Consider the following 12,742-nt stretch of genomic DNA (forward strand, 5'->3'; position numbering starts at 1 on the left):
GTACATACACAGAGTGAACCCTATTGTGAACTTCAGGCTGTAATGTATCATGATCGGTTCATCATTTGTGACACATGTACCACAGTAATGCAAGATATAAATAGGGGTAACTGGGTGGAGGGGGATGAGGATATACAGGAACTCTGTACTTACTGCACAGTTTTTCTGTAAACCTTAAAAATGACTTGAAAAAGTAAAATACTAGAAAAAAGTACAGGCTTAAGAGGGGAGTCCCTTGGAAGCCTGCTTATAGTAATCTGGACCATGTGCCTTTTTGAAATATGGACATTCAAATATAAAATCACTATTTTTTTGTACTGAAGAGTCAAATTAATAACTACCACCATTAAAAACAACAACAGCAGCAACAACCACCACCACCAACACTGAGAAAAACAATGCCAGATTTTACTGGAGAAAGTTAAAGGGTAATCTGAGTATCAGTGGTGAGTGCGAGTCTCAGGAGGGAACCTAAGATGTCTAACTCAGAAATGCAAAGGAGCCATTTTTGATACACTGATGAAATGATGATAGTTTTCCCTTATGTGGTTACATCAATTTTTGGTCATCAGAATTTGGAGGCAATGCCTTCTGGCTCGTGCAGGTGTGATGGGTAGGTGCCTAGGCTACGTGGACTCCCCTTCAGCCCTGGACTTCTTATCTTTCATTCACAACGTACTTACTGTTCCAGGCATGAAGTTCTTATTTCCTACTGGGTATGTGTGTGTGGAATTTAAAAATAAATTTTGGGCCAAATAATAAATGTAGAAAGCACTGCCATGTAGTGAAGCACTGGAGACTGATTTCTGAAGAGTGAGGAATCCATTGGTTAAATACGTAACCCTTCCCTCACCGTGGTTCATTCTATGGTGGATTCATAGTTCAGCTTATCTAATTAAAGTCAAGTATACTTGTGTAAAGGAGACTTGGCCTCATTAAAGATTTTTTAGTGAGAAAAGTTAGCTTTAAAATGTTCAGAATAATGTTCTGGTTTTAATACCTCTCTGTCTTCTGAGTTTTGTATTTGTTAGATCTTACATTTTAAAACTGCATTTTAGCAAAGGTTTTATTTTTGTGCTTTTTCACAGCTTACAAGATTTGGGTTGTGTAAAAAACATCTTGGCAAATATACTTCACTACAATTTTGAAATTTCATTTTCTTTTTTAAACATTTTTTATTTTTAAGTAATCTCTACACCCAACATGGGGCTTGAACTCACAACCCCGAGATCAAGAGTTCTATGGACCAGCGAGTGAGCCAGCCAGGAGCCCCTACAGTTTTGAAATTTCTGTATTAATCAGTTTTTGTTGTTGAACAGTATTACTTATTGCACACTTACCTGAACGTCGTATGTACTGGATGATTTAAAATAATGTTATTGTGTTTGCATAGTTTAGTAACAACTGATCCAGTAGACAGGTGTATGGGCAGAGAAAACCTTTGAAGGTAAAGGATAAATATGTAGAGTGGTACATATTTCTGTGGTTTATACATAGTTAACAATTAATTCGGCTTATTTAACAAACTCATCAATTAGCCATCTATGATGTATGACCATTGTCTTACTTAATTAGTATCCTAATTTTTTTCCAATTTATTTACATGGGTAGAAGAATCCTTGAAGGCCAGAGTGCTTGTGATTTGTCCCAGATCACAGTAGTAGAGTTTCTAGTATCAAGTTACTGCCTCTGTATTTTACATGATCTTGTGAAACTTTTGGTCTAGCTTTCTTTAATATAACATCACATACTTAATTATTCAATTTGTGACTGGTTTTCCAGGTTAATAACATAGGTTAGGAACCAACAGTTTTATTTATTCATTTATTTAAGATTTTAATTTATTTATTAGAGAGAGAGCACAAGCAGGGGAAGCTGATGGCAGAGGGAGAAGCAGGCTCCCCGCTGAGCAAAGAGCCTGACCTGGGACTTGATCCTAGACACTGGGATCATGACCTGAGCCAAAGGCAGCCGCTTAACCGACTGAGTCACCCAGGCATCCCAATTTATTTATTTTTGAAAAGATTTTATTTATTTGAGAGACAGCATGAGCAGAGCGGTGGGGGGTGGGGGGAGGAGGAGCAGAGGGAGAGGGAGAAGCAGACTGTCCACAGGGCAGGGAGCCCTGATTGGGGCAGGGGGCAGAGGGTAACGTCTCCATCCCAGGACCCTGGGATCTTATCTGAGTGGAAGGCTGAAGAAGCGTAACTGACCGAGCCACCCAGGCACCCCAACAGTTTAATTTTTAAACTCACTACTGTGTAAATATTTTTTTTTTAAGATTTTATTTATTTGACAGAGACAGCCAGCGAGAGAGGGAACACAAGCAGGGGGAGTGGGAGAGGAAGAAGCAGGCTCCTAGTGGAGGAGCCTGATGTGGGGCTTGATCCCAGAACGCCGGAATCACGCCCTGAGCCGAAGGCAGACGCTTAACGACTGCGCCACCCAGGCGCCCCTGTGTAAATATTTTTTTGGTAGTTGTGGTGAAGATGTGCATATGCGAGAAAATGGGATTATGGTCCTGAAGGCATCCCTGGATTAGGAAGTGTTTTTACATTACATTTTGTTAATATGTGGTTTGTATGTATCATTTATTTATACTTATTGGCTGCTATTGGAAAGTCTAAGATATTTGGTTTAAATTTGTAAATCTTTGCACATTAGAAATTTTGTGTTAGGACGCCTGGGTGGCTTAGTCAGTTAAGCGTCTGCCTTCTGCTCAGGTCATGATCCCAGGGTTCTGGCATCGAGTTCTGCTTTGGGCTCCCTGCAGAGAACCTCTTCTCCCTCTACACCCCTGCCCCCCCACCACCTCGTATGTGTGCTCACGCTGGCTGTCACGAAAATAAATAAAGTCTTAAAAAAAAAAATTTTTGTGTTAGAAAGTAGTATTCAAATACAGAGTAAGTTTAAATTCAAAGGTTTATGACAAGGTTATCCTCACACACAAGGATTATTTTTAAGTTTGATATTTGTAAATCAAGTACAGCCTATATTTCTACAGTATGGAATATCCTTCATTTCATGTTTTAGAGCATTTGGCTTACGTGTTAGGCTCTGTATTAAAATACTGAATGGTTTGAAGGTTGCTCTTTATAAACACAAATGTACTAGTCTGACCTTACCCAATTGACAAACTCTTTTTTTTTTCTTTCTGAAAATTAGTGATGCTTAATACCAGAAATCCAGTTTTATTTTTTTAAAGATTTTATTTATTTATTTGACAGAGAGAGAGAGCACAAGCAGGAGAGCGGCAGGCAGAGGCAGAAGGAGAGGGAGAAGCAGGCTCCCCGCTTAGCAAGGAGCCTGATGTGGGGCTTAATCTCAGGACTCTGGGATCATGACCTGAGCTGAAGGCAGATGCTTAACCGAGCCACCCAGGTGCCCCCAGATATCCAGTTTTATTTTTGATGATTGCAGTTGTTAAAATAACTAGAAAAGTATATAATTAACATTTTGACAGATGGAAAGCAGATATGAATTGGGAACTGAAACATTGTTACTATAAAATGTTTCAAATTTATTTAGACAGGTTGGAAATTCTTTTGTCCTGATTCTTTAAAAAACTTCATAATTTAAACATAGTGGTCTTCTATTAAATTCGTAATGAGATTACACCTAGAAAACACTTGAAAGTGGTTATCAGAATTTTATATGTATTTTAGATCTCTTGTCTCATTTGTAGAGGTGAGAAGAGCTTTGTAGAATAAACTGCTTCATTTTCTTTCATTAACCTGGTTTTGTTTAAGGGGAAAAAAAAACCCACTTAAACCACACCACATTATTGTCTTAGTTGGAAATGATTCCATGCGGAAGGTTTTCAAGATCCTATCAAACAATTATTTAAGGGATTTACTTTGCATACAACTTGTATGTACATGTGATTTTATTTAAAGCAAAAGGCAAAACTTTCTTTCCTACCATCTTACACTTCTCTGAGCATTTTTGCTTTTGCACCAGAATTTAGGTATTTGGTAACCAATAAACTTTGTATAAATTTTGCTCAAGAAGAGAACTTATATGGGAAGAGTTGAGTTAATTACGAATTGTGTTTCATTTTATAGAGGGCTACTGAACCAAGCCAGGCTGTATGCCATTGCTGCTGAGAAAAAGAATTATCTTCAAGAGGAGCCTGCTTCTTCTCACAGAAGGAATGCCAGTCAATTTGACTGGGCTCTAATGAGACTGGATAATTCTGTCCGAAGAACTGGCCGCATCCCAAAGACACTTCTACAAAAAGTCTTTGACAATACCTGTCTCTCAGGTATTTGAAAATTTTCTCTACAAGAAGTTGAATGTCTTAATAAATACTTGTTTGGGGGCAAGCTCACTGTGGCACACATTATTTGATATTTTTAATTTTGTTTGTTATTTTTGTTGATTATCATGATTTTATGTTACATTTGTGAACTTTCCAACACATCAGGGCAAAGTTTTGAGTAAAACATTTTGTATTAGATGTTTATTTCAAAATCAGCAAATAAAAAAAAATGGGTTTTTTTTAGTGGGTTTTTGCTTTCTCCAGATTGTAAGAGTCATTTTCAGTGGTAAGTTGTCTTGGAAATTATTATTGTTTTTCTTATCTTCCGTTATATAGTGTCAACTTTCTCTAAGATGCTTACGTATGATAGATTTCCAGAAAAACTGGTAATCATTATTTCCCTTTCATTTTCACTTAGTTTTACAATCCGTTTGAGTCACTTACTCTGCTAATCCAGTAGAAGCTTGTGGGCCCTCTGACCCCCACCCCCCCCAAGCCCACATGCAAACATGCAGATAATTTTGCATGTAGTTACAGAACATGCACTAGCTTCCTGAAGCCCATCTGGATTTCATTCACATTAAGAAGCTGTGGGATCTAATGACGAGGGATATCAAAAGAAGTGTCAGTATAATTATGTGCATTTAAAGGTTATTGTATCATTTTCTCTTTTTGATTTATTCATTTAGAACATTTTTATCACCTCAAAAAGAAATCTCCAGACCCTTAGCCATTATCCCCAAACCCCTCATCCCTTCCAGCCTTAGGCAACCACTAGTGTACTTTCTGGCCTTGCAGATTTGCTTATTTTGGATACTTTATATAAATGGAATCAGACAGTAAGTGGTTTATTTTTGGTTTTGTTTGTTTTAAAAGTCAGCTTTCAGAGACACATAGATACATGGAAAAAGGGAGAAGGAAGTTTATATTGTTTTGTAATTGATTGTATACCTAAATTTGGCGTTCATGGGTTTTAATTGTACTTCATTGTACTATTTTCATAAGATACTAGGAAGCTTATTAGCCTTTGAATTGCAGTAAGCACTGCTTATAAATTAAGTTCTGGGTGTTTTTGTATGGTATAGAGTCTTGCAGATTACAGAGATTCATAACCTTAGCTTCCTTAAGAAAACAAACTAATTTTAAAAATATAACTTTTAGTAACATTGTAAATGATACTTGTAGATTTGGGTAGGGTTTTTTCCAGCTTGTGAGTGCTTTTAGTATTGTCTTAGTGAGGCAGGAGATTTTTGAGTCTTTACAGATTTCGGTTTACATTTTGATATTTATCTGTATGATATTGCTACTGTGTTAAATGTTATCCATTATCTTTTTTCATAGGTAGCCCAGGTGGTAATCAAGCCTTGCTTCTCCTGCGCAGCTGTGGTTCTCTCTTGCCTGAACTACAGCTCTCAGAGAGAACAGAATTTGCTCATAGGATATGGGACAAACTTCAGAAATTGGGTATGATTGTTTAAAAATATGATGTGTATATGGAAAAGATGTAGATTTTTTTTCTTTTGGTAAATAAGAATTTCTTCACATAAATGTTCTAATTTGATTTTATGGAAGACCTATTTGGTAATATTTATTTGGTGAGTTATAGTGACATCTAGGGGCATTAAGAATAAAATAATTTACTAATGTAGCATTGTGTGTCAACTATACTCAAATGAGAAAAATGAAATAATTTTCATAACAATTATTACTTTTTATGGTAAGTTAAAAAAGAACAAAATAAAAAGGCAGTTGGTTTGTCAGAGTTAGGAATGCAGATACCATTTGACTAAGTTTCATTTGTTAGAATATAGATACAGATATACTCAAATGTGCAAAAGGATATCCTTTATTGTAGCTTGTTTGTAATAGTAAGAAGTTGGAGCCAACTCTAATGTCTCTCAGTAGGATTGGTTAAATAAATTATGGAGGGTTCATGAAATGGAATACTGTGCAACTGTTAAAAAAAATGAAGGGGTTCTTCTATACTGATGTGGGTGTTCTCCACAATATAAATGAAAATTAAGGTGCCTAATGGTATATATAATATGCTACCATTTTGAAGAAAAATGTTTATATCTGTATATGCATACAGTGTGAAAATATTTCTGGAAGGATAATAAATACTAGATTCAAGTTTTACTCTGTACCTTTTTATGCTTTTAAAATTTTGAACTGTGAACATAATCTTAGTTCTGAAAATAACATAATTTAAAAGACCATTAGATAAGATCCAGTGTTCATTCCCGATTTTTAAAAATCTTAACCTAAAGGGGCGCCTGGGTGGCTCAGTCGGTTGAGTGTCTGACTCTTGATCTCAGCTCAGGTCCTCATTCCGGGGTTGTGAGTTCAGGCCCCTCATTGGGCTCTGTGATGGGCATGGAGCTACTTAAAAAAATAAAAAAAATTAAAGTTTCAGTGAAGAACAACTAATATCATGTGTAATGGCAATGAAATAAGATGTGAAACAATACTAGAAATTACTGTTTTTTAGATGATGTGCTTAATTACCTGTAAAATTCCAGAAAATCAATTTACAATAAAGTAGTAGGAAATATTAAATGTTCAAGAATCTATAACTTTTCCTAGTTAGAAAGCAAAATGCATAAAGGATCTAAGTTTCATCACAAATATTTAAAATGTCTAGGATTATCCTGCAAGAAACATATCGTACCTCTATGGAAAAATTATAAACACAGCCTCATCTCAGTTTTGAATTCATCTAGAATTAATTTTGATGACGTTTGTTTTTTAAAAGTTTTTAAAACACTAGATGAATATTGAATGGAAAAGAGTTTTCTCAGTAAAAGAGCAGCAGAAAAGTTGAAGGTAAAGAATTCATAAAGAGACATTTCCATATGTCAGTAAGTCATGTAATTTAAAAATGTTGAACTGGGAGAAATATTTGCGAAATATATGTACTTTCCTTCAGCTTTAGAGCTGTAGCCAACCGATACTACAGTTCACCTTGAATTGATTTTTCAGAAGTTTTCAGACACTGTGTGGTAACCATGTTGTGTACTCGCATTGCAGATGTTGAGTTGTGCATGGTTCCCCCCAAAGCCCTGCGTAACCTATTACAGTGGTTAACAGATGGGGCACTCAGGGCAGACCACCTGCATTCAAATCTGTGGTCACTGACAAAGCCATGTTGCCTTGGACAGGTGAGAGTCTGTTTTCCTCATCTATAAGATGGGGCTAAGAGGAACCGTCTCAAAGCTGTTGTGAGGAGAACTGGGACTCTAGATGCAGAGCACTTAGCACAGTTCCCGGAACATAGTAAGCACTCTACGTGTCTAGGAAGATAAATATTAATTTAATAGAATAGGTCTCTGCTGTTTAGAATCTCAAACTGACACCAGGTACTGACCACAGGCCTGTTAAGTAAAGACACGAAATTTATTTATTTATTTATTTATTTTTAAAGATTTTATTTATTTATTTGACAGAGAGACAGCCAGTGAGAGAGGGAACACAGCAGGGGGGAGTGGGAGAGGAAGAAGCAGGCTCCCAGCGGAGGAGCCCGATGTGGGACTCGATCCCGGAACGCCGGGATCACGCCCTGAGCCGAAGGCAGACGCTTAACCGCTGTGCCACCCAGGCACCCCAAGACACGAAATTTAATTCATGCAAATTTAGTAAAACGTATTAGCACTAGATTGGTATGTGACCATGAGGTCATCAGTGGGTAGAGGAAGGCTGAATGGTAACCTTGATTGATGTGGCCTTAGGCAAGATGGACCCAGTAAGAAAACGAAGGGCTTTGGAATGGGGGTGAATTAACAATAGCAGACTAGTAATGGTGTTCAGCAGCTGGAAATGGAGCCTTCAAAGAAACACTGCATAAATAAGCAAAGTTGCTAGTACCGCCTTACCTGTATAAAACAACCACAGTCACCGTCCATCTTCGTGTGTCTGTACTGTGGCAAGAACTGCTTTCTGTCAAAAAATCTTTCCGTCACTTTAAATACAGAGGTGTTGTCAACATTTTCCGACAGGAAGGGAATACTGTGCTTCATAAGTAAGAGACCTCCTAACATCTGAATAAGCAGTGACTGTAACTGTACAGTAATTCAGTTAATTACTGTCTTAAATGCTTAGCTTGCTCTGTTCTGACAGGATTTCTATATCGATGGGTCTAAGTATGGGGTGAAATGCTGAAGTGATCATTTTATCTTTTTTGTTAAATTTAAGTACGCATATTTTAATTGTGATAAAGGGTATGATTTGAGGTGCTTTTCGAAAAATCTGATTTAAATTTTATTTGTAGGTACTGTGTATGACGTAAGTCACTACAATGCTTTACTTAAAGTCTATCTTCAAAATGAATATAAATTTTCACCAACTGACTTTTTGGCAAAAATGGAGGAAGCAAACATTCAACCAAATCGAGTAGGTAGTTGCTATTGTAAATGTTCATTGGTACGTCACTCTTTTTTTTTAATCCCAGGAAAAAAAATAGTATTTAAAAAATATTAACTGGCCCATTTCATTGACAGGTGACATACCAGAGGTTGATTGCTGCTTATTGTAATATGGGGGATATTGAAGGTGCCAGGTATGGAGCTCTATAAATGTATGTTTAGGCAAACACATTTGTGAGTCTTGTAAGCCTAGAATATGTTCACTTGCCTTTTTTTTTTTTAATTAAAGTTTCTTCTTAGTAAGGGAAATTACTTCAGAAGTATTTTAATCTAGCAAATTTGCTAATATGCCTTAGATGAAATGTAAAATTGTGTGAGAGGAGAAAGCCAAGTGAATATTGCTATTTTAATTAAAAATTTGATTTACTGGAGCAGAGGTTTAAAGTTGCTGAGGTGTATAAAGTTGGCTGTAGTCTTTGTAAATTGATATTTCCTAAAGGAAATGTTCTTAGCCATTTAAACTGTATTCATTTATACAATAGTCTGTATAAATTCTGGCAATATTCTCTCTATCTTGCTGATTCATATAAAATCAGTTGTGACATTTATTTCTTTGTGTAAAATTTATTGCTACTTTTGGACGGAGATTTTAGGAAATAAGGGGTAAATTGAAATGTATAATTCATTTTTAATTAAATGGATTTTATTAAACTCTATGCCTTTTAAGGTTAATTAGTAGTATAGAAGAAATAATCAGGTTTTAAAAACTTACCTGCTATTTTTACCAAGAGTAGTTCTATATAATTTGATATAATTGAAATAATTTCAGGGAGTGAGATTTTATGTATATTTGTTGTAAAAAGTGGTTTTGATGTAGATTTCCAAGGAGTATTTTCATTTCTCTTTTATTGCAGCAAGATTCTTGGATTTATGAAAACTAAGGATCTGCCTGTCACGGAGGCAGTTTTCAGTGCCCTTGTTACAGGGCACGCAAGAGCCGGGTAATGTTCAACCTAAGGTTTTATTCGTAAGCCAGGTTTAAATTACAATAATTGTAGAAGATTCTTAAACCATGTTTATCTATCCCCCTCAAAAATTTTGAGTGCGTGAGATAGAACATGTGACTTTTAAATAACTTAAGCGTATCTGTTTCATACAACTTCAATTTGAAGATTTTCAGTTTTAAAAATTGGGCCTGATCCAAAGTAACTGACTTTGTAAAGTATTTTAACTGCTCTCTTGATGGCTGTGGAAAACAATTTCATTTTTGAAGAATAATTTCCTTAATGTTACTCTTCCCTAGAAAGGTAAATTTGAGTCATAGCATACTTGATAAAAGAGGACACATTAATTTGAGGTCTATATGATTATTATGCAATTTGGTTTTTCTTTTGGAAAAGTTACTTGTCCGAATTTGAGATGGTTATTATTTTTGTTATTTCAGAGACCTATAATCATTTTAGTTTGTATTTGGCCTTTTCTGATGTCCTTTGCTAATTGGTCTAAATGGTTCATAAGAATTTTTAATTTTAATAAGAATAGGGTAATACATTTTAGGTTGAATGATAATATTACATTGGGCAGTATTATAGTAATCTATTCTCTTTTCTTTGATTAACTCTAGAGATAGAGAGAATGCAGAAAATATTCTCACAGTGATGAAGGAGGCTGGAATTGAGCCTGGTCCAGACACATACTTAGCATTATTGAATGCATATGCTGAAAAGGGTGACATTGACCGTGTTAAGCAGGTATGACTTACATCATGTAAATAAAAATACTTTAAAATCATTTGTATAAAAAGTAAACTCATAGGTATAAGCTTGCATTCCATTTTGCATGAAGCAGAAAAGTGTAATTTATATTTGTTTTTAAAGGTATTTCTTACACTAGTATTGAAGGAGAATTTTAATAGTTTGGTATCTTGGTGTTGATGTAACAGTTATTGCTGAAATACAATATTTTCTGTTTTATAAAAGAAGTCCTAAACTTTTAGATGGTGTATGTTCCTTATTGTTAAAATCTCGGTATTTTAATTTATTTGGCTCTAATTTAAAAAATACTGGTTTCTAACTTGTTCTTTTAATTTCTGGAACTGCCTACAGACTCTGGAGAAGGTGGAGAAGTCTGATCTTTACCTTATGGATCGTGATTTATTGCAAATTATTTTTAGTTTCAGTAAAGCTGGGTATTCTCAGTATGTCCCAGAAATTTTGGAAAAAATTACATACGAAAGAAGATATATTCCAGGTAGTTTTTTAAAAATTTATTTTCATGATTTTTCTAAAAATCTGAATTACTGTTCTCTAACAAAAGGGGATTGTGGTACATGAACATAGGACTCTTTTAAAAGTCGGCTTAATAAGCTAAACAGCTTGAGTTGATGAATGCATGGGAATGATTTGATTTGGAAGTCTTTCACTATTATTTAGGCAGATCCTTTTGGTATTGGCAGTTCATAAGTTTGTCTTTCATAGTGGTTACAGTATAAAAATATTACTTAGTTCAGTAACAGAAAATGTCTTTGTTCTCTTCCCAGATGCAATGAACCTCATTTTGCTTTTAGTCACCGAAAAATTGGAAGATACAGCGTTCCAAATTTTATTAGCATGTCCCGTATCAAGGGAAGACAGTCTGAGTGACTTTGGCGGTTTCTTTTTGCAACACTGTGTGGCTATGAATACGGTATTCTGTCTGTTTTTACTTTATTGACAGTGTCATAGGCAGTGAAATAAGAGTCTAGAAGATGTAAGAACATATTATGATATTAGACCAGTTATAAGCATTATGAAAACTTTGTTTCTGTGTGTAAGTTTATCAGGTAGAAAGAGGATGAGAGGTTCAAATTTTTCATCCCAGAAGTGGTAGAATGTTTGCAGAAGGTCAAATGGTAGGATATTTGTGGATCTGGCTGATGTGGTGCCTTTTTCTCTTAGCCTGCAGAGAAGCTGAAAGACTACTGCAAGAAGTTAAAGGAGTCCCAGATGCATACATCTCCTTTGCAGTTCACGCTTCAGAGCGCTTTACTAGCTAATAAAACTGGTACTATACTCTCATTATTAAAACCGACATAAATAAGTTTTGCCGAGGTAGCTGTGTAATATTTTATGGTATCTCTTTCAGATTTGGCGAAAGCTCTGATGAAGGCTCTGAAGGAAGAAGGTTTTCCTGTCAGAACTCATTATTTCTGGCCATTGCTAGTTGGACATCAGAAGGAGAAAGATGTTCAAGGTTAGGTTTTGCCTTTTACAGATTTGTAATGGTTCAGAGATCCAGAATAAGTTTCTACACACATTTAGTTGAATTCTTTGGAAAGGCAAACTTATTTCTGAGTAATAGATCTTCTGAGAAGATAGAATTGGTTTAAATCATAGTCAAGAATTGGGTAAGCATTTTTAAAAACATAGTGGTTTCTTTCATCTTAATTTCATTTCTGACTTCATCTCTGATCTTGATATTCAAACTTGTGGGTGTAGTTTTAAGTAGTTCATTATTTTTAAGTGTTTTACAAAACTCTTTGGTTCTTGATTTTGCACATACCGTTTGAAATTAGTTTGTCTAGCCTTTTTCAAGATAAAGTTATACATAATCCAGCCTTTTTCTTTGTGGACCAGTCTGCTTAAGTGAGCCAAGTTACAATAATAGGAAAGACAGCAAAACTTTTATTGTAAAATGAATGCTCATGACCTGACAGCCTGCTGATTGAAGGACAGAAATGTTCCATCTTTCAGGTTCTTAAGTACGTTTAAGCATTTAGCATACTTTTCCCTTGTACACATGGGATGCCTATAGGATATGAATAAGAATTGAACAAATATTAAATTTTAGAGTACAGTATCTAATTCTTTGGTTTGCATTATTGGTAATTCAGAAAGAGTAGTCTCATAAAAAGATGCTTTTAACAGAAGTACTTCCCCCTTGGGGAAACAAAAAATGGTCTTTTTCATTTTATCATGCAGTATAATGTGCTTTAGAATGAGATGCAGAGTTGTTAGTATGACATTGGGTGACAAACAAAATGCACAAACAACAAAAAAAAGTGCTTTTAGCAGACTTTCATATTGCAATTTTATTTTAAATATATAGTCGTCTTCTGGTCTAAAGGAAATAGTGAAACAAG

The 12,742-nt window shown here is 35.3% G+C and overlaps 1 protein-coding gene across 1 annotated transcript in view; it reads left to right on the forward strand.

Moving 5' to 3' along the window:
• LRPPRC (leucine rich pentatricopeptide repeat containing) overlaps positions 1–12,742 on the forward strand; it is a 106,713-nt gene that overhangs the window by 10,531 nt on the left and 83,440 nt on the right. The window contains exons 2-11 of the mRNA XM_008699814.2: positions 4,065–4,264; positions 5,603–5,725; positions 8,529–8,650; positions 8,758–8,816; positions 9,537–9,623; positions 10,247–10,373; positions 10,728–10,872; positions 11,162–11,307; positions 11,559–11,664; positions 11,746–11,853. Of these exons, the coding sequence (XP_008698036.2) occupies positions 4,065–4,264; positions 5,603–5,725; positions 8,529–8,650; positions 8,758–8,816; positions 9,537–9,623; positions 10,247–10,373; positions 10,728–10,872; positions 11,162–11,307; positions 11,559–11,664; positions 11,746–11,853 (1,223 nt within the window). The remainder of the gene's footprint in view (positions 1–4,064; positions 4,265–5,602; positions 5,726–8,528; positions 8,651–8,757; positions 8,817–9,536; positions 9,624–10,246; positions 10,374–10,727; positions 10,873–11,161; positions 11,308–11,558; positions 11,665–11,745; positions 11,854–12,742) is intronic.

This window comes from Ursus maritimus, unplaced genomic scaffold (assembly GCF_017311325.1).
Source record: "Ursus maritimus isolate PB19 unplaced genomic scaffold, ASM1731132v1 scaffold_6, whole genome shotgun sequence".
In the NCBI taxonomy this organism is placed as follows: Eukaryota; Metazoa; Chordata; class Mammalia; order Carnivora; family Ursidae; genus Ursus; species Ursus maritimus.